The following is a 25,013-nucleotide window of genomic DNA, read 5'->3' as shown; positions in this document are numbered from 1 at the left end:
GTTGTCACTAATCATTAATCATTTGGTTATAGCACTGAGGCGTCTTTTTATTACGTATACTCTTTATTTATACATGCTCATGCTACAGTATTGTTTGGTCTGGGATTTTGGTCCATTGTTAGGTGGTTGCTAAGCAACGTGATAAAGTCATAATTTATCGTGGCTAAAAAAAGGTTTGGATTTAAATGACATGTTATTGCAGCAAAATTAAAGTGTTACACTGCTTTTCTAAGCTGCTATAGGTTAATAAGAACAGAGAATTCTCTGAGGGAATTTCCGTGTCGCTACAGAATGAGAAAATTCCTAGACAAAAACAGGGAGGTGATCGATGCAGACATCAAACTTGTCCCATTCCCATTATCTGTACCTTTCTGAATCCCACAATGCCAGCTGTCTGCAGACAAGCAAACCATTGTACTCCTCTTTCTAACAAGCAGTCTTTCTAAAAACATGTCTGTAGCACTTTTCATAAGAGCAAACCTCTACTGCAAGCCTCTTCATCATACCAAGACATGCGGCCTTATATCTAGTTGTAAAGCATTATTGCTTTGCTTTTGAGCAAGATATATACTATGCAACAGAAAATCCCATTATAGCTTTAGGATTGGATTAAAAATCTTTTTTCTTACTGGAGAGGATTTCTGAAAATCTATGTCATTATTTCCATGTATTATGTCCGTCCCAAGGCAGCCCATCCTTAACAAAGGTCAACTATTGAAAGTTTATCTTCAAACAAGATAACATCTCCAAGGTTCTGGGGCGCGTTGTTATCTCAGACCACCAGCATGTTTTCTTTGATCTGACTCCCTGTGGGTCTCCCCATATGGGGGTGGGGGGAATGACAGTTTTCACTTTTCATTTCTGCCTCAGCAGATGACCTTCTAGTTACTTAAAATAGTGAGCCCTTGTCTGCTTTAAGGACGAGCGTCATTGGGGGGATTTTCCTAAAGCTTTGAAAATTGTAGTCATGTGCAGTCATGTATGTGGAGAAATGTGTTTCATCACTTATTACTTAGAGGTGAGATGTTTGAACTGTAAGCCATGAAAAAAAATAATTAAAAAATCGCATTGTAAGTAGTCAATAGGAGTAAATACAAGTATAATCTAGTGATTTTTTTCCCAGTTGGCAAAATGTCAAAGAACAAAGGCCTCATAAAACAGGGCTGAGGTGGGCTCAAACTGCCAGACTTTGAAAAAGCAAATGATTTCTGGTTGCTTGATCCTGTTTGCAGAGTGTTGACAACATCTACACAATACACCCTGCAGGGCATTGATCACCTGTGTGAAATGGCTATATAATGCCTGTCAGAGATTATCTTCTCTTTTTCGTTGTAGCGGCTCATCATCACAGCGGCATCCCGAGGCCTCCAGTTCAGCACCACGGGCAACTTGCTACCTGGGGGCTTTTGCAAGCTTCTCTTGTATCTCTACGCAATTACGTTTGATCTCATAGATTAAAATATGTCTGGGCGTGTCTGTGTTCTTTAGATTGTAATAGAAAAGAAAATATTTCCGCTCAGTACGAAAGTGTGTGTATTTTAAGATTTGCGTCATGAGACTGACGCTTCACAGTCAACAAATCCTTAACAACTGTTGATGATCGGGTTTTGTGTAGAACTTCAGTGCAAATTTTAGTTTGTGTTTTGGCATTTGCAATGTGAGTAGTGGGATTTTTTTATGTTTCAAATTCTGAGCATTATAATTAGGGTATGCTGCATGCAGCCTGAATTCCTTCTTTATCAATATTTTAATATAGTCCAAAGATTATCCTGCAGCTGCAGACAGCTGTTGGGGCTCTTTAAATGCACATTTTTTATTTTCTATATTATCATTTTTCCAAGCCACAGCATCCTTTATTTCTCTTTTTTGTCCATCTGCTGTGCAGACTTGTACACATCATCTTCTAACTTACCCCGAGTAGTTGATGTTTGTGCTAATCTTCAATATACATGCTTTCAGATTATCTTTTCTACATGACTGTGAAACGGTCAGTGGACCACAGTTTTCTTTCTGTCTGATTAGTCAATTCTGTGCCATTAAATTTTTTTACTTAAATTCTAAAATTCTCTCAATTAACCTCTTATAATTCTTAAATTTGAGACCATTCAGTGTCTGTGTGGATTCCGAGGTAGTACTGTGTGTTTCAAAGCAGTTCCTGACAACTTTGTTTTTGTGTTGCTTCTGCGAAGGAGTGACAACAGATTATTGGCTAAGAGTGGAGAAAATCAAGACCATGATAACTTAATTAGCTTAGAGACTTACAAGCTTACAAATACACACACATATACACACAGATGAACTCTTATGAGCTTATTCTGCTGGACGTTTTGAATGGTTGCTAGCAGGGCGTTAGGTTATTTTGGCCTTCATGCCAGTGAGGGTGGCAGACACGCTCAGCTCTGGTCTTGTCGCACGAAGAAGTAACAACAAGATCTTCTGACGTAGTGGTTGATGGAAAGGCCTGCGGGGCAGAAATGTTCAGTTTCTAATGTGATTTAGCCATCAAATGTGATCCTTTTTTAAGGGTTAATTGAGTCATGTGAGGTGCATTTAATTAGAGTTATCCGCATTCAAACGTGAGTTCTGTCATCAGCCGACAAAAGTATCCAAGCGCTTGCAAACTAAAACACGTGACTGAGCTAATAAATGATCTCCCTTATGCTGACAGCGTGATGAGATGTGGGTTGGAGCATAGCAACAGTACCTCAGGGCAGGTTGGACAGCACAAGGGTCCTCTTGTAGTCACCATTCCCTCTCTGTGAGCCGCTGGCACATTTGTTTGTCATGCGCTTCTCTGTGACAACAAGTTTCCCATGTCTTCTTCTCTATTCTTTGACTTTGTGTCTTCATTGTGAATTAGTAGAAAGATTTGTTTTACTCTCAGCAAAGTCCCTTTTATGTGTTTGATAAATGTTTTACACATCCACAAATTGGTCCCAGACCCAACCCCCAAACCAATTTTTAAGACAATCGTTACACTATATGGCTAAGTCTGTTTGTGTGTGTGTCTGCACACGTGTGTGTTGTCCTCTTTTCAAAACAGAAACTTTGATTGCTTGCATTTGATGTAAATTCTAGCTATCAAAAAAAAATAACATGGGTTACACTTTCTCCAGGTGGTCACTGCATTAATATTTGCAGTTTTTAAAAAACTACCTATGAATTAATTCAAGTGGTCACATGTTTGAGACTCTAAGTGCTTCACAGCTTTGACTGCATTCGTGTTGTGTGTCAGCTGAAAATGCCGATGAGCTGTACTTTGGCTGGCTTAAAGGGTTTGCGTGGAGGAGAATAACTGGCAAGATCCATGATAATGATGTAATAAGGATGTTTGGTCTGGCTGAGATAATGGATTTCATCTTGACTCCTGCTCTACACTCTGCCACATTTCAAGTTTTTGCTGCTTTATAGATCCATGTTTCTGCCCTGCTTCTTGCCCTTTCTCATCTTACTATTCACAAAAGCTCTGATGACATGAAGGATCTTTTTTGTTGTTGTCTTTTTTACTGCAGGTGACATGTTTGGTTAAGGTGATTTAGTTCTTATATTGGGCCACAGTAGTTGTGGAAATGTATACCGCCGTGTGTTTCTGGATGTAATACTGGATCGCAGTTATGGGCAATGCGGTTTTACTGTTACGTGTTATTTATAACTGCTGGCTAAGAGTAGGTGTTATAACGCATAGTCTCTATGATGGAGCAGCTGGACTGTGGGGGAGAAGGAGGGAGAAGGATAGAGGATGGGAAGCATAGCCGAGAGACGGTGGAGAGAGCAAACATTAAAGCTGGTTGTTTATTTGGGGCCTCTATTATTTACCCTGACAAATAAAGTTATGTGTATGCAGTGCTGTTGTATAGCTCTCCTCCTTGGGCAGCCTCTAGAATCAAGTGTGTCTTTATTCTGTTTCGTGTTTCTTTGAAAACTGCATTTAAAAAAAAAAAAAAAAATTCTAAGTAAAAGAATAAAAGTACTCATCTATGAACAGGTATTTAACAGGTATGCTTCAGACTTTGACTTTTGACAGTTTCAGCAGCACAATTGACAACATAAAAACTACAAAACAGTTCCAGCGAGGATAGAAATGATTTTTAAATCATTATTTTTAAACTGAGCTGTAAACTATTTTTTTTTTCTTCACAACTGTGACTGCATTTGTGCTATGTATTAATTTTAGACATCACAGATTTGTACATCTACAGTTCTGTGCAAGAGTCTTAACCCACCTCTTCTTTCTTTATCGTTATGATATTGTAGGAAAATGGGGAATATGTGCAGTTATTTACACCTATTTTCCTGCATTGCATCGACACTGTCAATCAAATGTTCTCCAGATAATAATGCATGATTGATCACATCCTGACAGTAATTTTTTGTGGTCATATTTCCATCAGTTTTGAAAAGATCCCCAGCGCCACTGACTGAAACGCAGTACTAAACCATGACAGAGCCTCCACCATGTTTTACATTTGGCTCTAGGAACTCAGCTTTTCCTCTCTCCACCATTCTCTGTACATACTGACAATAATTTGACCCAAAAATTTCAAATCTCCGTAAGACTTGTTGCCAGTGATTTCCAATGCAGTTTCTGTGTAATTTGGCTTAACTCAGCCTTTTCTACTGTTTCCCTTCCTTAAGAATGACGTCCAGCCTTCCACTGAGACCATTTCTGATGAGACTTAGTAAACAGTAGACAGATTAACTGAAGGGCCAGATGAATCTCTCAGGTCTTGTGTCAGCTCTTTGTGGATTTCTTTTTCTGTTTCTTAAGGATATGACTTTTAGATATTTCTCATCTGCTGCAGATAGTGTTTTTATAGGCATGCCAGGCCTTTTTTTAGCCTCCACTTGTTTCCTTAATTTTTTAAGGACACATTCATACCATGCCAAGATATGCCAGGTTTGTAGCTAATAACCCTTTGGCTACCACCTTGTTTGTCCAAAAATACTATTTTATGCCTGTCAAACTGTGTTGTCTTTGATGTTTTTTTAATAGATTCAACTAAAACATTTAAACTATGTTAAAAGCCTAAAGATCCAATTTTTAAGTTAAGTTGGTTCTTTGCCCAGTTGTCTGTTATGTGTGGACACAACACTGACTCATCCCTTGAATCAGGTGCTTTTTTGTATGCTTGATTCACAGGCTAGTGGCTTAACAAACAACAACAAGAAAAAAAAATTCCTCTGAAAATGGTCAAGTACAAGGGCAAGTATGAAAAATGAAAATAAAGCAGCCAGTGTCTTAAGGAAACCTTTGAAAGACCTTCAGAAATGCTGGATAACTATTGCTCAGCACCACTTTAAATAATTACAAGAAAGTAATAATTGCTTTTGCTCCTTGAAAGTAAAATATTAAGAAATGAGGGATGGTTCAAGACTTAAAATCTAATAGCTATACCTTTTGTGTCAATGGATGTTTTAAAGGAGAGCGCCATGTTACTGCCATACTAAATACTTTCCAGAACTCTTTCTAGTAGAACACAACATTTAAAGCCTGAAGGATAGAATATACGTCAAACTAACAGTTTGCATGAGATTAAGGGAAAAATCTATATATTTAATCTCCTGACTGTCAACAGCAACTGGTTCAGACTCAGGAACTCATTGAACTCAGTTGAAACTAATAAATATGATCTGGTTTAAGTATTAAACAACTGGTAAGCGGCCCAGCAGTCATGCTTTAGTACAAACAGATATTCAGTTCAGATCATGGTTTGTTTGTTGAATAATCGCTAATTCTTTCAGAAAGTTCACCCAGACCTTAGCGACCAGTTTTACCACTAAGACTAAGATCTGAATACCAGCTTTCAAGAAGCATTGATCTCATAACTCACTTTATAAAATTAGCATGTGTAAAATGAAAAATAAGTAAATAAACATCATGTGAGTATTGTTGATAATCGCATTAGAAAGGTTATCACGAGGCAGCTGGTCGGTTGAACCAGTCAGTGATAGTGCTTCACACATGTCTGTAAAGTCTGTACTGTGAACTACAAAAGCTTTTAATTTAGCATAAAATTAAAAAAAATAAAGCAGATCCAGTGAAACGATAAATAAATAAATAAGACGTGCAGAAGGAATGCTGGGTAAACACGCAGAAAGTGCGAGCAAATACTGTTGACAGATTTCTTTGTTCCTTAATCCTTCAAAGAGTATTTTATTCTGAGCATTCACGACCTTTACAAACAGTGTTTACACTTTTAAAGCCATATTTAAAGGCAGCTTGGATATTTTTCTTTAGTGATGAGACAAATCAGCCCTTCCTCATGTTCTAACAGCTATTTATGATCATTTAAATAATATATAAACTATGTGGAATATTTTGGTAATGCAAAAAGTGCTGGATTTGAATCTATAACTTGTCTTCAAACAGGTTGTTTTCATCATTTTACACTGTGTTAAGTGAATAGGAGCTGCTTCTGCTTATAAGAAGAAATGCATCTATCAGTCAGAAAAGCCTCTGTATATTTTGTCAAATAGCGGTTAGCAGTATTCATGCCGGATTAACGCTCGTGTCCCCCAAAAGACATTCAAAGTACTCGCAGTGTTACATGACATGTTGTTGCCGTGTTTCCTTTCTGTTTTGTATTCTCAAGGTAAGACTGCTCTGAATGGTGGGTGGCACTTCGGTTTCCTTACAGGAAGTGCTGACGTTAATGAATGGTAATTTTTCCTCAGAGGAAAGAGTGGGTGACACGAGTTCGTTGAATTAACGTGCCAGTTTATTTCGAGACCCCAAAACCTCTGAGCAGAGTTTTAAACCCACCCGTTTGTAACACTCTGTAAAACCCTGGTGTGACTGTGACGGGCTGAAAGAGGACATCAAACACACAGATGATGTTTCAGGGCCAGTGCAAGCGGGAGTTGTAGTGTTATTTATGTTCCCTGAAAGCTGGAATCTAGTGCACCTTGGCTCACAAGCGAAATTAATCGGACCGTGTCAGCAGAGAAGGATGTCTGTTATTTGGATTGTTTGGTCTCTTTTCACACATACGCAGAGAGTACACGCAGAGCTTTTCTCTATTTTGAAGCTCAGAGCTTTCTGGGCGCTGCATATCCCTGGGAGAACACTCTGTGAGGGTTTAGCTGTATTTCTTTTTTGTTGATTTGTCCTATAATCGAGACTTTTTTAAGAGCTCGTTGAGTGGTAGGGATACTTTGAAGCTTCCCCCTGCTTAGAAGTCAGTCTCCTACAAGGATTTAGCAGTTCACTTTAGCACTTTGTGTGACTGGCATTAATATCTGTGATATATATTGGTTGGACAGAGCCTGCTAATTTGCTTTTAAGACAACAAATGTTCAGTGGCTATTTCAATTCACCTGTAATCAGAAGAAGTGGGAATAAAGCAGTCCTCCTCATTATGTTGTTTTTGCCCTTTCTGGGGCATTATCGAGAACCTTGTGCAGCTGGTTTAAGAAAGGGATTTGATTTATTTGTTTTTAGCCGTTGTGCAATGCTAGCTGGAACCTCTTCGCTTGGATTTGTATCCAGGCGTTCTGAGCTCATAAATTTGCATTGAATCTGCACAGCGGGTGAAGTTGTTCATTGTGTGTTTGCCAGTAATGTGTGAATATAGTTGGGGGGTTTTTACTTAACTTGCCGTCCAGTTGCATTTTGTTTGGTATCTTAGAGAGCAGAAGCAAACCGTGGATGTTGGAAATAACTAATTTATTTAACTTCCAATTAATCAGTGAAATGAGAGGCTGGTGTTGGTGTGGCGTTGGATTGAATTAGTCGAACTGCTTTTCTTTTTTTTCCGTTTTGCGTGTGCGTCAGAGAGCGAATATGAGAGAAGCACAGGAAAACATTTACTGGCAGTACAGTTTGCAGTAAATTTATATTGGACAACAAAAAGCTTGAGTGACTGTGAGAATGGCTTTGAAGATGGAGCAAAGGTTATCCTTCTTTTCCAAAAGAATGACAGTACAAATAAAAGAGACTGGCAACTGATAATTTTTGATGGATGAGCGAAGGCAAAAGTCAAGTGAATTTGTGCGTTTGCTTCTTTATTCTCATAAACAAAGACTACAGATAAGCAGCAGGAACACTTTTGCAGTTCAAATAAAAACCGCAAATTAAGTTTTAGAACAGCCAACAGGCACAATGAACTAAAACATTTTATTTTGCAAATGCTGTGTTTGTCAGAACTTTTTTCCTATTTATCTGGATTATATTTTGCCCTTCCTTGTTTTCTGAAACGATATAAAAACGTGTGAGTCATCCAACTGAGATATTATCCTTTTGTATCAATTCCAAAGGCTTTTTCTCTCAATTAGTACTACTGTTTCCAGAAAACCAAGCCAAAAGTGCTTCATAGTTTCTGTTATGGGAAGAGAAACACATTAGAGGACATTAAGTATAAGGATCATTTTGAGCTACGATAATAATCTGCAGTAACTGCTTCAGTAAACCTCTCTGGTGGTATAAACAGCACTTTAGTCTCTCTTGCTGCACAGTGATTTTTTTCTGTTATGGCTGTGGGTAATTTATGACGTCAAGCCGCTGCTGGTATTAAGATGTGATTCTTTAATAACAAATCAAGGAAGGATTTCTAAGTAACATTTTTCTCCACTCTAACTTTCAGCTTGCCTTACAGTCTTGCAGAGGTTTCAGTAAGTTTACTTTAATTTGAGTCACAACACCATCAGTGTGCGCAGTATGTGAAAAGATGCACATTACAAGCAGAGCTGCAGAGTTGATGAGTCAAGTGACAAGTTTCCTATATGCAGTGACGAGTTGAAATATTCTAGACAAAGCCTTGAGATGAAACGGTTTGATTGAAGCTTCTGCTTTGAGAGAGACAGCGTTTTGCCTACACGCCTCAAGTGGAAGCAACTTTTTAAGGCATTAACGGCAGTGAGCTTGAAGAAAGAAAGGCAGGAGTGCAGAGGAGCTAAGAAGAAGACTTATCCAGACTGTAAAATAAAGATGTCACATTTTTGTCTAGAGCCAACATGTGGCGTCCTGATGTTTTGCTTCTTCAGGGTACAACCAACAGTGGTAGTTGTCTCAGTCATCATGATTTGATGTGTTTTTACATATTAATGGATGAAAGGCATGGCCTTTAGGTTGTAGTTTAGACAAAGCAACTGACATTTTTCAGCCATTTAACCCTCTCAAGGCAGGCGTTGCCGATTTGCAACAGTTAAAAACTAACAACCTGATTACCCCACATACATATTTTATGAGGTTTTTTTACTCAGAAGTACCACTGCAGGACTTGGTTGTGCATTAGCAACAAAAAGTTTAATTTGAGCCTGAGAGGGTTAAATGAAACCTGAGCGAACATTTATAGAGCCTCCCATTGGTTCAGGTTTGAAGCATGGCTACTCAAAATCTTACTTTAAAAGAGCTATTTCGACTGTGGTTTTACTCTGTGGTAACTATTATTGTTAATTATTGTTATCAATAACTTCCAGACTGGATGTTTTAGTAAATTATACAGTATATAATTTTTCAAATTCGTTAAGGATGTGGTTCATATTCTGACAATTTGCTTTAAAATGTGAACCAAATATGTTTTGCTCACCAAAATCTTTCAGATATTCAAGTAGACTGGCTTCAGCAGTATCCCTGTAGTGACAACTGAAGTGCTAACTAGCCGTGCCAAACAAGCTGTGTTGTTGTTTACACGCAGCACCCGTTGAATGACGCTCTTCTGTTAGCGGGTGATGCTAATTTATGCTCTGCAGTTTGTCGTGTTTTACAAACGTAGTATTTTTTAGCGCCTTTATGTACTGCTGTGGTTATAAAGTTGCAATGAACTCTAGTTTTCTTCTTCTTCTTCTTCTTTTTTTGTAGTAATCATTTAGGAAATCGAACTTCTCTTAATTCTCTCTAAATCTAATTTCTGGCAACACTGTTGTTTTCCCATAAATGTCTTTTTAAGTGCATCAGCTTCAAAATCCCCACATAGTGAAAGAACCTTTCAGGCTTGGGAAGAATGTTCAAAAATTATGCTATTATGTTGACATGTCCAGTTCATCTGGAATAAAGTCAAATCTGTTCAGTGGACTTTCCCTTTTTCATGCTTTTTGTTAAAGCTCTTGTCCTTGTGAAAAAAAGAGAGCTTCCTCAGAAGCGCCCAAGTTTGACTCACTTCCTCCTTTTGGTCTCTGTCTCTTTCTTTCTTTCATTCTCTGCCTCTCTCTCTCTCTCTCTTTCTGTCTGTCTCAGGTTTGTGGTGCTCCTTTTTAGAGTTTCCTGCTCTTACATGGTAACACAGAGCTGAAGGTAAGGTGGATTTTATTTATTTAATTATTTGAAGCCAAAGTGAGGTTGGTGATGAAATAGCAGTGACATGTTACAGTGAGCTTCCTGTACATGGAGGAAAATGGCAAAGGCAGAACGGCTGACTTGCTTTTACAGTATATTTCAGGTTCACGCCAGGATGTTTGTATATTGAGGTCAAAGTAAAGCAGTTGCTTGGGAGCATTTCACTTTTTCTTGGAGATGAGAACTGAGGTGCTACTGGTTGTCAAACCCTGTTTGCAGCCATGTCTTTAAAGATCTGTTGAACACACTAAAACACCAGTTTGTCCCACTGTCTTCTGGCAGCACGGCAAACACTCTTTTAAGCTGCAGCTCCCATTATGTTCAGCATTGGTCTATTTATATGTTTGTGAAATACAGGTTGGTGTAGAAAGAAAGTCCTACACCCACGATGGGTGTCACAGAAAGAGGTGGTAGAAATGTTTTGTGCTCTTCCTGTCGGCTCCTCCTCCAATCAGCTGATTTGCAGTTTTGGGCTGATGCTCTCTGCTGATTCCTTTACAGATAACATGTGTAGGTTATTCATTTAAAAAGCACTTGACTGTCTTTTCAAAAATCTGTCTTTATGCCTTGTGTGTGCTTGTAGTTTTCTTTCACACAGGCAATCGGAGAATAGTTTCTTGACATTTAACATGCAAAAAATGCTTATAATGCTTTTATTTTATTTTTTTATAACTTTTGCTTATTTTGAAAATTTAGCTGTAAAGGTCAGCAGGTGAACTCTAGGACACAATGAGAACCATAAGAGCACAGGAACAGTAGAATAGGCTTTGTGTCGCCAGATTGTGTCGACAGATTGAGTGGAATTACCTTTTTGACCCTATTTCACCTTGGTATACAAAGACATATAGTCAGTTAGCGAGCATGCATGTGAGCCCAGCTATTAGGCATTTATGACATCCACATGCACAGGAAAAGGCTTTTGAGTCGGGTTTTTGTTTTGTTTTGTTTTTTAATCAAGTTAATTTATTGTCTAATTGACTCATGTTTTCTTGTACAGATGACAAGAGGTCACTTGTGGAAGTCATGGGATATTTTTGTGCAGGGAAATGGCTACCGTTATTATGCTTTATCTGTAGCAAAACACGTTTTCACATGTTTTTTATGAGGGAGTGCAGACTAACAAGGTAAAAAAAAAAAAGCACTCTTCAATCGGTATAACGTTGACAAGATATGTGACAGAGACATAAGCTACAATGGAACAAAAAAGAGCAATGACAAAGAAGAGGATGAACATTTTTTCCTTTATTGTTTTTGTTTTTTTGTTTTTTGATGCAATGTGTAGTATCAATTACATGTACGTGGATATAAAAACTATACATGTACTGTCAAGCAGAACCACTGACACCACAGGCACCTACAAATACACACACGCACACGCAAACACTCACACATACACCACAAACTTCCCGCGTACTCATATCTCTCAGTCTTTTACTGACAGTGACTGTGCCAGTTTTGAGAAGGGTGAGTGGGTGTGTTGACTGGAAACAAGCAGCAGTGACCCAATACAAAGCCCTCTCAACCAAGCCATAACCCTCAGTGTGGAGTTGTTGGCTCCACAGAGGAGCATGTTTAAGTCCTCAACATGTTCAGTGAAGGAGAAAGCGACCCAAGCGGGCCGGGCAAGTGACCTGGATCTTCAGTCGTAGAAGGAAAACAAAGACGTGTATTAGTCACTTCATAAAGCGGACTTAATCAAGGTATAAGAAGATAGAAGTGTTTTAGTCATTTATTTACCATTAAAACTATTTTTATCTGTATGACTGACTCTTTTGGGAAAATGTTAAATACTTCACTTAAGTGATGTTCTTTCCCCAGTACATTTAAAACCTTTGTAAAGCTGCTAAACCCACATTGTATCCCAGCTTGCATCCGACAAACGCAGCTTGTATCCCCGATATTAAAAAGTATCTTTCTCAAGGATTAGAATGATCAGAACAACACTTCTGGAGAAGTGAGACAACATTGTTCTCGTGCACAATTTTACAGCAAGTTACGAGTGTTTGTGGCGTGTTTTCATGTGTGTGGCAGAAGATGGGAAAAGATGCGCAGAGTAAAATCCATGTAAAATAGCCTGGACTACTTACTACTGCAGGTGAATCCAATTACCACTCGGTGGAAACAATTTGAATTTAAAAATATTAAGTTATAACAAGTTATTTTACATGTGGTATCTGGGACGTCTTCTGTGCTTTTGCAGAACATTACCAGCTAGGATTAAACACCTGAATTGAAAGATGAATTTTTGGCATAAATGTTTGTAACTTTCTATCTGTGTAATATTACACTATACTTTAAATGGCTTCATAAAGTGGCTTTTATTCCTTTTAATTGTGTCATGCTAGTTAATGAAAGGTTTTTAGGTTTATGCCAAATAAACATGTTGTTTGTATCATTCCCCATACTTTAGCTGTTTTTTTTTCTTCCTTTTTTAAAAACAAAACAAAAACAAAAACAAAAAACCCCCCAAAACTCACCACCCTTCATATTCTTGACAAGCTATGGTTGTTGTGCTGATTTCTGCAGTCTTTGTAAAGGTGAGACACTTGGCAAATAGTAAAATGAAAGCGAAAGTTTCATAAGTTGATCCGAAGTGACCTGAAATGATCTTATTCTCACCACTTTACATCCCTTTAGTTACTGTTTTCAGTATATGTGTAACATATGTATAGTAGTGTAACATATGTTCCCTGCACTCTAATTAAGAATTCTCCCCTTTTTTCAGCTTAAGGGTGTTGAAGATGGCGGTGTGGATCCAGGCCCAACAACTGCAAGGAGATGCCCTCCACCAGATGCAATCTCTGTACGGTCAGCACTTTCCAATTGAGGTGCGACATTATCTGTCCCAATGGATAGAGAGCCAGCTCTGGTGAGTTTATTTGATGCACGTGTGACCAGAGAATGTAAAGGATGTTAAAAAAAAAAATCCTAATCCTATTTTTGTAACATTTTGATTTGTTCTGTTCAACATCTTACAATTTATCGTGTGTGTTTGTGTGTGTTTGTGTGTGTGTGCGTGTGTGTTAGGGATGCCATAGACCTGGAGAACCCACAGGAGGAGTTTAAGGCCAAACGCTTACTGGACAGTCTTATACAGGAGTTGCAGAACAAGGCTGAGCACCAGGTTGGGGAGGATGGTTTCCTTCTTAAAATCAAACTGGGACACTATGCCAACCAGCTCAAGGTGAGGCTTTTATTCAAACGCCGCTGCATACTTAATATAGTTCCTATTTAGTGCTTAGTTACCTGGCAATAGCTATTAAGCAATAGCTGTTGTGTTTTATTTAGAGTTGCTTGGCTTTGATTTGCAGCGGGTACATGTGTATCAGCTGTGGCTTGTTTGTCAGACCCTGATTTGATCATCTGTGGCTACAGAAATAAGGAATGGAAAGTACTGGTACTCCAAGTACTGGGAATGTCAAAAACAAGTCATTCAAAAGCAACTCTGAATGAATAATAAAAACAAAACGTACTAAATCTCAGTATTACACCTACCCAGACTGTAGCACTGTTTTAAGAAGAGCATAAAATTGTTTACAGTGTCACAAAATGATGTGATTGATGTGATTAGAAGTCACAGCTGTTCAGCTTAACTGCCTCCCTTACTGTAGTTCTCAGAAAGAGCACATGTTGCACAAAATGTTTTAAGAACAGGTTGTATCCACTGAGAGGAAAACAACAGGACGGCTCGAGCGAGGGCCTCAGTAGCTAGCCAGCTCTGCTATTTATGATCGAACTCCCTCTTCACAGATCTGTTCTTCTGTTTGTTTTCTCTCCTCCCTGAGACCACGAGGAAAAACAGGGAGAATGGGGCAGGCTGCGCACATCACACTGCAGTCCTGAATTCCTACCACACTGTTTCCCAGTTTATGGCGCTGAGCACATGTGTATTCGTGTAGTTGAGAGTGACATGTTAAATGTGTCACTTGGGTTCCTCTCTTTCCTGCAAAAGTCAAAAAAATGCAGATATATAGCTACTGTGAATGATTTCTCTCTTTCTGTGTGGTATGAAGTGAAAGCAATTCAACTTGAAACTTAATTCCTTCACTTAAAACAGGAAACAACAAGAGTATCACCCGCAGTTTTAAACTGAAACAAGATTTTGTTACACTGTAACAGACAAACCACTTAACTAGGCGTATACTAATGAGTCATGGCCCTATATGAAGTGTGCTCATTAACTTAATAGGTTTTGGTGTGTCTGCAGTGTTAGCTCCAGAACCTTTGATTCTACTAAATTGGCGAGCCCTGTGTGCAGAAGCCGCTCTACTCGTCAAGAGCTAACAGGCCTTAACACAGCTCATGTGCTCCTTGTCTTTCAGAGCACGTATGACCGCTGTCCTCTGGAGCTGGTCCGATGTATCAAACACATCCTTTACACAGAGCAGAGGCTCGTCCGAGAGGCTACAAACGTAAGTGGGATTTGTGTTTGTGCATCGAACATGTATAAAAATAAATAATTTCTGAGTGTATATGTGAAAAAGTATTTGCCACATTCCAGTGTGTTACACTTATATTTTCAGATCGTCAAGCCTATTTTAATATTAGACAAAGAAAAATACAAAATCCAGTTTTTTAAATGAAGATTTTATTTATCAAGGGAGTTAACCAAACTCTTCGTGACCCTATGGCAAAATAACCCCACCCCCAGCTTGTAAAATCACGATTTAACTGTGATTAACTGCTTTTTTTTTTTTGGAAAGCTGACACATCTTGCCACAATCTCAAGAAACATGAGAACAGCTGAGAAACAAAGTCATTGACATCTATCAGCCTGGAAAGGGTCGCAAAGCCATTTCTGAGGCTTTGGGATTCCAGCGAACCACAGTGAGACCCATTATCCACAAATGGAGAAAAATTGGAACAGTGGTGAACCTTCACGGGAAAGGCCGACCTAACAAAGTTACTCGAAGAGCGCTTCGGGACTCATCCATAGGGTTCTATAGGGCCAGGAGCTCACAAAAGAACCAAGTACAACAACTAAAGAGCTGCAGGCCTCGCTTGCCTCAGGGTCAGCGTTCATGATTCAACAATAAGAAAGAGATTGTGCAAAAGTGGCATCCATGGGAGAGTTAGAAAGAGAAAAATTACTGTTGACCAGAAAGAACACAAAGGCTCATCTCACATTTGCCAAAACACACTTTGATGATCCTCAAGACTTTTGGGACTGACGAGACAAAAGTTGAACCGTCATACCGACAGTAAAACATGGCGGTGGTAGTGTGATGGTCTAGGGAAGCTTTGCTCACTTAAATCCATTTAGATTTATGCTTAAATGCTTCAGTTCAAAGCAAACAAACCATTCATGCTTTAAAACCCTCTAATGTGGCTGAATTAAAACAATTCTGCAAAGATGAGTGGTCCAGAATTCTTTCAAAGGAATGTGTTTTTTAATTTACTCAGGTTGTCTTTGTCTAATGTTAAAATTTGTTTAATGATCTGAAATAGGTAAGTGTGACAAATATGGAAAAACCAAAGAAATCAGAACAGCAGACACACAAACACACCTGTGGCTTCATAGCCTGCAAAACACAAACTACATAATGGTGGCTGATTCAGAAAGTGGATAACTATTCTCTGTTTCCTGTATTTGTTTATCCTAGAGGGTCTCCTGAGTTCATTGTATTCGAACATTATAAATGTGATATCGTACCACAGCCAATGCAGTCATGCTTTAAAATGGCCTTGTAAAACCAAACCATTTGTATTTCCCTACTTTAACAATGCAATATACAGGAAAGTCAGATATTTCACACTTTTATAACATGCAGCGAGTTATAAAACCATAAAGCCAGCCGTGCGTAAGACATCTTCATTGAACTCCTGTGGTGAATTGATTTTCAGTCACAACATGCCTTTTCTGTTAGTGGAGTTAATTTTGGCCCGTTCGGTCTGAACCTTTAGGTACAGTAATGCACTTTTTCAAATTGTGGTGACCTTGCACTCTTCCTGAGGATGCAAATGCATTTTTTCCTTATCAACTTGCACCGTCGCCACTATCCTTGTGTTCCCAGAGAATTTTTACAGTTAAATAGTGCAGGTGCTGGGGTCTATCCATCAGTCAGTGCATCATGTTAGTTTTGGTTCCGTAGCTGTCTGTCTCTGTTTGCTGGTCTCTCAATCTCATATTTTGTAATTGACAGTCAAACTCTCCAGTGGGTGGAATGATGGACAGCATGTCTCAGAAATACCAACAGATCAACCAGGCTTTTGAGGAGCTTCGCTTGCTCACCCAAGACACTGAGAACGATCTCCGCAAGCTCCAGCACAACCAGGAGTACTTCATCATCCAGTACCAAGAAAGCATGCGCATTCAGGGTGAGACCAGAGGGCTTGCGTCTTCTTAGCGCTGCACGACCATAATGACAGAATCAGTTTTTGGTACTGCAAATACCAAAAAACATATAATTAATGTTTCTAACTGTTGTTAGTCATTTAGATTTGCTGCTGTACCATTTTAATTCCTTGTTGAATCAAGAAACAAACTCTAGTTTATCTACTCTGTTCGTTTGGTGAGCAACTTGCTTAAAATAGATCCTTTTTTTTTTTCCAATTATGCTGCTCCCTTTTGGTTAATCAATCTCACTTAGTCTGTTGTGTGCCACATGTCACTGTCCAAATTAAATATAAAAGATAATTCTTCATACAGCTATCTGAATTTTGTGTTGAGTCATGTAGATTAACAGCAGGAAACTGACAGCTTCTGTAACACTACAGATTTTTCACGAGTGCTCCATGTGTCAGACAGAAAGCATCGAGCTTTTTTTAATATCTGAGCTATGCAGGAGGGGGAGGAGGGGTTTTTACTGAGTAAATCATTATTCCTCAGATGGGATATGAATATTGCATGTGCACAGGTTAGAAATTGTTACTGCTTCTCTTCTACTCCCTCTGTCTTTAACTTGTCTCCCGTCTTCAGCTCAACTGGCCAGCCTGGCCACACTGCCCCCTGCTGACCGCCAGCTACGAGAGCCTGCCCTTCTGAGCAAGAAAAACACTGTGGAGGCATGGCTGACGAGAGAGGCCAACACACTACAGAAATACAGACTGGTGAGACACACTTGCACTTACTTATTTCGTTCATGTGTGTGTGTGTGTGTATCAATGTGTAAATTACACTCCATAAAGATAAAATTAACTAGACCACATTGTGGAATGAGATCATATCACTGCAGTGCCAGTGCAGTTGCCAGATTACACCCATCCTTGAACTGGGCCTTGGTTTTGATTTTAAACTATACAGAAAATCTTGGACAGCTGATAAAATCTCTCCACAGACAGACATATAAACACCTGGCAAAGAAGTTGAAGCCAACTTTGTGGTAGTTGCTGCTACAGCTGTTGTCTCCCAGACATTTTATCATGATGACTGTCACACACATACACACACAAAGCTGGTGCTGCGTTTGCTTTTTGACTTTAAGTAAATAAAGTATGGTATATGTAGATAACACTACACCCACAGTGAAATCGGCCATCACTTTGATTTTAGTTACAACCCTGTAAAGTTTTGTGACCGCACCTTGTTTCGAGGCAGTCACATCCAGACGGACATGCAGAATGAGCAACTGTTCTCTGCAGCTTTTGTGGTAGTTGCAAACATTACACTCCCTAAGTTAAGTCTTTACCCCTTTAAAAGCGTAATAGGAGTAACCCTTGATGCTTTTTTCTGAACTGAGCCATTTCTCTCATATTTCGGGCCTGTTTATAGCATAAAATGACTCAGTTTGCATCAGAATTAAGTGAGCATGGTCTCTGCATATGCAGGTATACTTGGAAAAACCTAGAAACTCTTTTAATAGTCGTCAACCCACACTTTTATTGACATATATACTGAGGTGGCAAAAGTAAGAGTGAGGCGGAGGTCACCAAATGAGGAAAAGAGTCTCTCGATAACCACAGTTTACTTCGATGACGCACAAATTTGTAGCTCACACACAGATTCACAGAAACATTTGACCAAAACTTGGTTCTGGTGAAGTACATGTGTCTTGCTTGCTTGTGTGCAGGACCTGGCAGAGAAGCACCAGAAAACACTGCAGCTGTTGAGGAAGCAGCAGACCATCATTCTGGATGACGAGCTGATCCAGTGGAAGAGACGGCAACAACTGGCAGGCAATGGGGGACCGCCGGAGGGAGGCCTGGACATCCTTCAGTCCTGGTGAGTTGCTTTTTTTTTCGCTCTACCTCCCACCAAGATCACAGTAACTAGACTCTCTCACAAGGCAAAAGGTCACAGGTTTAAAAGCTTGCTTTGGAGTGGTCCTGTGTGGGGGTTTTTCAAAGGTTATTGGCAGGCATAGGCTGTCTTACTTATTTTCTGTTTTTTGCTCTAACCCACCGTCAGGGATCCCTGGCTGTGAGCCCTTTACATTTTTAAAGGCATCACTTATTCAGCCAGATCTGAAAGTTTTAGTAGTGTCAGCTACTTAAATTCTGTCTAATATAGCTGAGCTCAGCTTTCAGGAGTTCAAATTAAAATAAGTAATGGTGAAATATAATATTTCTGGCACTGGTCGTGTTGATCTTCAAGTGTTATTCTTACTTGTGTGTCTTTCTTGTGGATGCGTGGCTGGATTGGTGCCAGGTGTGAGAAGCTCGCGGAAACGATTTGGCAAAACAGGCAACAGATTCGGAGGGCCGAGCATCTCAGACAGCAGCTGCCTATCCCTGGACCTATTGAAGAGCTCCTCAACGAACTCAACAGTACTATCACAGATATCATTTCAACACTGGTCACCAGGTGTGTTTGTGTGTTTCAAGTTTTTCTACACATCAAAGGCTGCAGCACCTGGCATGCTTATGTGTTGTCTGCAGGTTTTATGTAGAGCTGTGCAGATCAGCTCACTAGGAGTCGGGGGGGGGAATATGTTAGAAATATGTGGAACCACTAATGTGCGCAGCTCTTGTTCGTGTTTGTCTTGCTGTTGGTCCTTAACTCCAGCCGTGAAGAAGACAGTAGCCATTATCTATACAGAGCTCTGAAGTGTTAAAAACCATACATACGATCTCTGTCTGCTCAAGTCGGATTTTTAACCAGGCAGCATTAAACGACTACACGGCATGTTTACACTCAGGCTATGTGATATTTTTTGGACTTTATGCAATCACGTCTGCATTTGTTGAATAATTCCCATAATTCTCCACTCTGCATACTCTAATACGAACACTGAGGGAACATCAATGAGGGGTCATAAATGGCACATTAATCTTATCTACAACTTTAATTTATTTTGTGAGTGTCGGCCAGTGTAGGCGCTGGGCGGATCTTTTTTGCACATTGAGGAATTGCCTTTTATGCACTCAGATTACTGAGTGCAAAAAGGGCAATGAAAGGGCAGGTCTACTTGTGCAACTGGTATTGTGGTCAACAGAGTGAGAGATGTCATCTATTTGTAAAATGAAATTACTCCGACATTCAAAATTATCCATCAAATAATGTAATTCAATCCACATGCAAAAATTTTGTTGAAGTTTGGGTTTTCTTGTCTCTCTCTTACACTTATTGTGTGAGTGTTAAAGCAAACATGAGAGCTCTTTACCTTGTACTTAAGCTATAATCCTGATGCTGCCGCAGCCTGTTGTGGTAAAGAGAGCTGAGCAGAAGGCAAAGCTTTGCTGGACAGTCTGCTTTCCTTCCCTGACCTATGGCCACAAGCTATTGGTAGTGACACACATAACCTTCCTTCAAGGGGTGTTTGGGCTGCCCTCAGATATGTCAGACATGTCTTCTAGATACCCCCTTTTTGAGGTATTTTGGGCATGCCCCACTAGGAGGAGATCCCAGGGCAAACACAAGACATGCTGTAGAGAGCTGGAACGTAAATGTCTCTGAAGAGGAGGAGGCGGTGGCTGAAGGGAGGGGTGTCTCAGCATCTCTGCTTAGATTAGATTACTGCAACCAGTTAAATAGTGAAAAGTGAATAGGTGGATGGACTGTTCTATGGTATCCGATAATGCGATAGTGTGGAGGTACATTAATACACATAGCACTGGTAACTGTAGACATCAATAATCCACCATCAATACCTCTTTTCTCAGGGTAGCCCTTGCACAATTTAAGCTGCATAACTGTTACCAATATCATATATTACAATAACCTCGATCCATAGTGCTAGAGTCTGGGTGGTAAAGGGAATTTTCCATTATGGACTTTGGCTAACTGCCCCCAATAATGACTCCCACACTCCCACATAGACAAGTACACTGTACACTGTATTAAACTGCATAAACAAAAGTCAAAAAGTGGGGTTTCATTTACTGTAACCTATGGGGATTATACCTTAAAAGTTAGATTAAATTTAGGATTTGAGTTTATATAATACAGAATAATGAGTGTGAAAGCAATGCACTGAGCATTTGCGTTTTAGATTTCATGAAATACGTACGAACCCAGAGACAAAGAATGCAACTATACAGATATGCAGAAACAAAAAGCATACACTGTTCGAGAGCTTAAAGGGAAGGAAGTGCACAGGGAACTTGTTTTAGTCCATTATTTTAAGCCCCAAATGCACATATGCCAGGGTCTTTTAGTCATCCAGCATCTCTGAACAAGAAGTATTCTGAAGTTTGTGACAGTGTCCTCTCTCACTTTCCTAGTAGATTCCCTGGAGGGACCCATAACCCACTAAGAAGTCATGTCATTGTCACAACGATTTTTGACTGGCTACAGACAAGTCTGAAACAAGACAGTAATGCACAGCTATCAAGCACAATATAAATGCAGATTATGTTTCCTCCTATCTTTACTCCTAGGAGCCCCGGGAGGTTTCACACTGGCAATTGCAAAGTGCGGTCTTCTCATAACCACTTAGTTCAGCAGTATTTGTTTGCTTTCAAGCTTCCTCTGAGCCTGCAGGATTAATCATTACGCTGATTCTGCTGTTATCTCACTTCTTGGTCTCTTTAATGTTAATGTGGAAATCAGAAAACGGCCACACCGCCATACAAAAGAAGCACCAACTCTTTAAGAAGAAAGTAATTGTTAACCCTGTCGGTTAACTTGAAAGCGATTACTTACATGACCTTCAAATAGTGCGCAAGGCAGCAATAAAGGTCATTTTGAAAGGTTAATGTTCTCAAGCTTGCAGGTCATTAGAGCATAAAGAGTTTGGAGTTTTTATTAACAAAACAAAACAGTTTGCTGAACATTACCCCATCATTACCCTATCATAAAACATGCTCCATCCTTTATATGCTTAAAACTTTTTCCTTAAACAATTAATGCGGTAGAGAGTGCACATACATAATCAGAATCAGAATCAGAATACTTTATTGATCCCTGGGGGAAATTATTTTTTGTTACAGTGCTCCATTATAAACCAACATTAAGACAAGACAGACAATACGCTAACTAAGAATAGTACAATATATACATATATATACATACATAAGTCACTCATAAATAAATAGCTCAATAAATAACAGGTTCTGCTGCAGTGAGGTTACTGATCTCCTAATATTTGTTCAACTCTGCCTTTCACTAAAGTTCTCTAAACTACAGCGATACCAGTCTTTCTAGCTTTAGATCATTGACTCGTTTGCATGTTCTTCGTCCCTTCTTTTCTCTGCATGCTTAAGTGTTTCTCACAGTTTCCCACAGTCTAAAGATATGCTTGTATAGGGCTGTGCGATATGACCAAAATCTCATATCCCGATATAAGAATTCTATCGTCCCGATAACGATATAAATCACAAAAATTTAATATTTAACATTTTCTATAAATTCTGTGAATCTCGGGCAGCTCGACTTGCGGGAAGTGTTTTCAGCTGCGCGTCCTTTACCCGGAGTGTTTTAACCGATGCATGAAACTATACATTTTTAGACATAAGTTGTAATGGCTGCCGTTTTCTTTGTATTTATTACACGGCGTGCTGCGAGTTGCCTGTTCTAACGTTTGAGTCTAAGGTTTATTTTTTAGCACCTGACGGCTCTTTTTTACTTCTCATCCGTAAATAATCTGCTCTTTCACGTGATTCAGTTTATTTTGAAAAGTCTCAACAGGATCTTTATTGTGAAAGGTTTATGTCGAACATAAACAAGCGGACACGTGAAGGTGTTACCGTCACTGTTGCTAACGACAACGCATAAAACAGGCGCTTGTCTGTCAGTAGTGTGGTTATTTACATATAAGAGAAAGAGAGAACTTTAAGAAATTAATATAACCACTACAGTGACCATCAGAACGATGAAAAAATATTGCCGTAAACAGTTTATTTTGCGACACCACGAAACAAACGATAGCGTAAAATGAAACGATAGATGTTTTTATATCGTCATCCGATATATATCGTTATATCGAACAGCCCTATGCTTGTAAGTTAACTGGCAGCAGGTGTGGATGTGACTCTTAATGCTTACCGGTCTCTCTGTTAACCCTGTGATGGACTGGCAACCTTTCCAAGGCCTACACTACTTCCTCGCATGTGTCAAAATACGCTGTCTTGGCTATTAAAAACATGTTACAAGTTCATGGTCATGCAGCTTAAGTAGGATGCGTTTGCTTTCAAGTTGCATCTCAGCTCAAAGTAATCATTAGGTTGTGTTATTGGGCCAATCACACAACAGACAGTAAAAGCAAAAGAATAATTTCATAAGAGACCTGTTGTTTTACTGAGCAGTGATTACCTTTATGACCTCTATTAGTGGGAACAGTTACAAATAAGGTCATTTTCACCTTGTGAAGTTTCATTTTCAGGACAGAGTTTGCAACATTCAACACCAAATAATTTTAACATGTTTTACATCATAAAACATTCATGCTGTCTTTTTTTATGCTTTAAGCCTGTTTTATCTTTTATTCAGTGAGTAGACTATAAGCTTAGTTATAGGACAAGTGACTTTTTAGTGCACATTCTCAAAGTTGTCAGTCTTCTTTCTACAGAACGAAAGCAAAAAGGTTAAAAAATCCACAGTTGAAAATTGTGTACATAACCTGCACAACTGGAATGGAAAGTTAACTGTTTCCTAAACAATTATTTCGGTTGAAGCTGCAAATACTCAGCAACAATTTAAGACCGAAGTAGAGCTTATAATCTGCAATAATCTGTGCAGCTGTACTAAAGTTCACTAAACAACAATGATACTGATCTATTTTGCTTTTGCTTGGAACAGATGGAATTTGACACTGACATATTTGCAAACCCCAAGATTTCCTCACGTACACTGTTGGTTGTTCATGTGACACTGATACATACTACTAGAGCTGTTATTTGACAACCCGTTAATTAAATGGACGGGTGGTTGGATGTCGCTTTAAGATGTGCATATAGTGGCAGTAGGTATCTGATGATAAAGACTTTTGTCACACTCTAACTTCCACACTCTAACTGTCACTCTTCTATCCACAGCACATTCATCATTGAGAAACAACCTCCACAGGTCCTTAAAACCCAAACTAAGTTTGCCGCTACAGTGCGCCTTCTAGTGGGAGGCAAGCTGAACGTACACATGAATCCCCCACAAGTCAAAGCTACCATCATCAGTGAACAGCAAGCCAAGGCCCTCTTGAAAAATGAAAACACAAGAAAGTAAGTTTGGTGCATTGGTGCAAATGGACTAGTGCTTTTCTGCTGATCACTCAAAGAGCTTTATACAACATGCTTCATTCACCCATTCATACAGCATATACATACATCCCCTTTTTTTTAAACGCTCAACTTTTGGCATTCCATCTTCCTTGACAGAGAGAGAGATAACACTGCAATAAGTTACCATAGCGCAATTAAGATAAGCGGTTTGGTTTTCTTCAGAGATTACGGGATCCCATGATGAACTCTGACCTAGTGTGTTCCGAGACCTCACCACAGAAACATGGCTGGAACTTGAACAATGTCTAAGAGGAATCTATGGTGTGGACACAGAATCCGCATTTAGCCTGTTCCACAGCCTTGTTCCACATTCCTCCTAACTAATAGAAACCTTACAAGACTGTAGGTCTGCCAGGCAGCTAGTGGGAAAGTGGCTGAGCGGCTACATCTTAGCAAAATCTACAGAGCAAATCTACATACATCTGCTGCGTCTCATCTAAACCACTTGTCGAGAGACTTCTGCCACAACGTCTCGCTCAAAAGCATGTGACTAAAGAGGGACGCCACATGAAGTGTAGTCTAGTAATGCTAAGCGTTTTGTAACTGCATTTAACAAACCAATTCAACAAACCAGCAGTGTGCGCATGTCAGTAACTTAGTATGTAGGCAGTGTCTGAGGAAGTGAGTAGTGAATGAATGTAAAACCAAAAAGCACGACATAGCTCCGCCGGTTAGTGAGGAAGTCGAAGAGATAGAAAGTGAGCAAGATGGTCTTGCTAGGCAGCTTAATAGTCTCCTGAGCCCAACTTGCTCAGGTGTGGTTTCTATCCAGGTTGTCTCCACCCACTAATTTCCAGGAAGAAATAAAAACATGCAGGCTACAAGGAAAGACAACAAGAAAACAGCCCTGAACCTGCCATACTTATGTTTAGTGTTTACTGTTTAGAGAAGACTAATGGTGGTAGTTAAACCTGCCAATTATGCACGCAATACCCCCCCTACACACACACACCTACCAACCACTCCCTCCATACAAAACAAAAAGCTCCTGCTGTGTAAACATGCATTTGTAGATAACATCTAACTTTATTGTCTCTGTGTTTCAGTGATAGCAGTGGTGAAATTCTTAACAATAACTGTGTGATGGAGTACCACCAGACTACGGGCACTCTGAGCGCCCACTTCAGGAACATGGTAAGTATGAGCT

The 25,013-nt window shown here is 39.5% G+C and overlaps 1 protein-coding gene across 2 annotated transcripts in view; it reads left to right on the top strand.

Moving 5' to 3' along the window:
• The window catches only part of stat5a (signal transducer and activator of transcription 5a), a 54,551-nt gene that overhangs the window by 21,429 nt on the left and 8,109 nt on the right, over window positions 1-25,013 (top strand). The window contains exons 2-11 of one of the 2 annotated variants that reach the window (XM_084925423.1): window positions 10,175-10,231; window positions 12,999-13,142; window positions 13,301-13,457; window positions 14,596-14,685; window positions 16,417-16,591; window positions 17,193-17,323; window positions 18,283-18,434; window positions 18,861-19,016; window positions 23,627-23,806; window positions 24,913-25,000. In XM_084925423.1, coding sequence (XP_084781549.1) covers window positions 13,015-13,142; window positions 13,301-13,457; window positions 14,596-14,685; window positions 16,417-16,591; window positions 17,193-17,323; window positions 18,283-18,434; window positions 18,861-19,016; window positions 23,627-23,806; window positions 24,913-25,000 — 1,257 coding nt within the window. In that variant the 5' untranslated portion in view covers window positions 10,175-10,231; window positions 12,999-13,014. The remainder of the gene's footprint in view (window positions 1-10,174; window positions 10,232-12,998; window positions 13,143-13,300; window positions 13,458-14,595; window positions 14,686-16,416; window positions 16,592-17,192; window positions 17,324-18,282; window positions 18,435-18,860; window positions 19,017-23,626; window positions 23,807-24,912; window positions 25,001-25,013) is intronic. The other variant, XM_084925424.1, reaches the window with a different exon arrangement.

The sequence above is a fragment of the Perissodus microlepis genome, chromosome 4 (assembly GCF_051167445.1).
Source record: "Perissodus microlepis isolate ML-2025 ecotype Zambia chromosome 4, ASM5116744v1, whole genome shotgun sequence".
NCBI classification, from domain to species: Eukaryota; Metazoa; Chordata; class Actinopteri; order Cichliformes; family Cichlidae; genus Perissodus; species Perissodus microlepis.
Note: the sequence above shows the minus strand (reverse complement) of the source record. Positions and strands in the feature narration are given on the sequence as shown.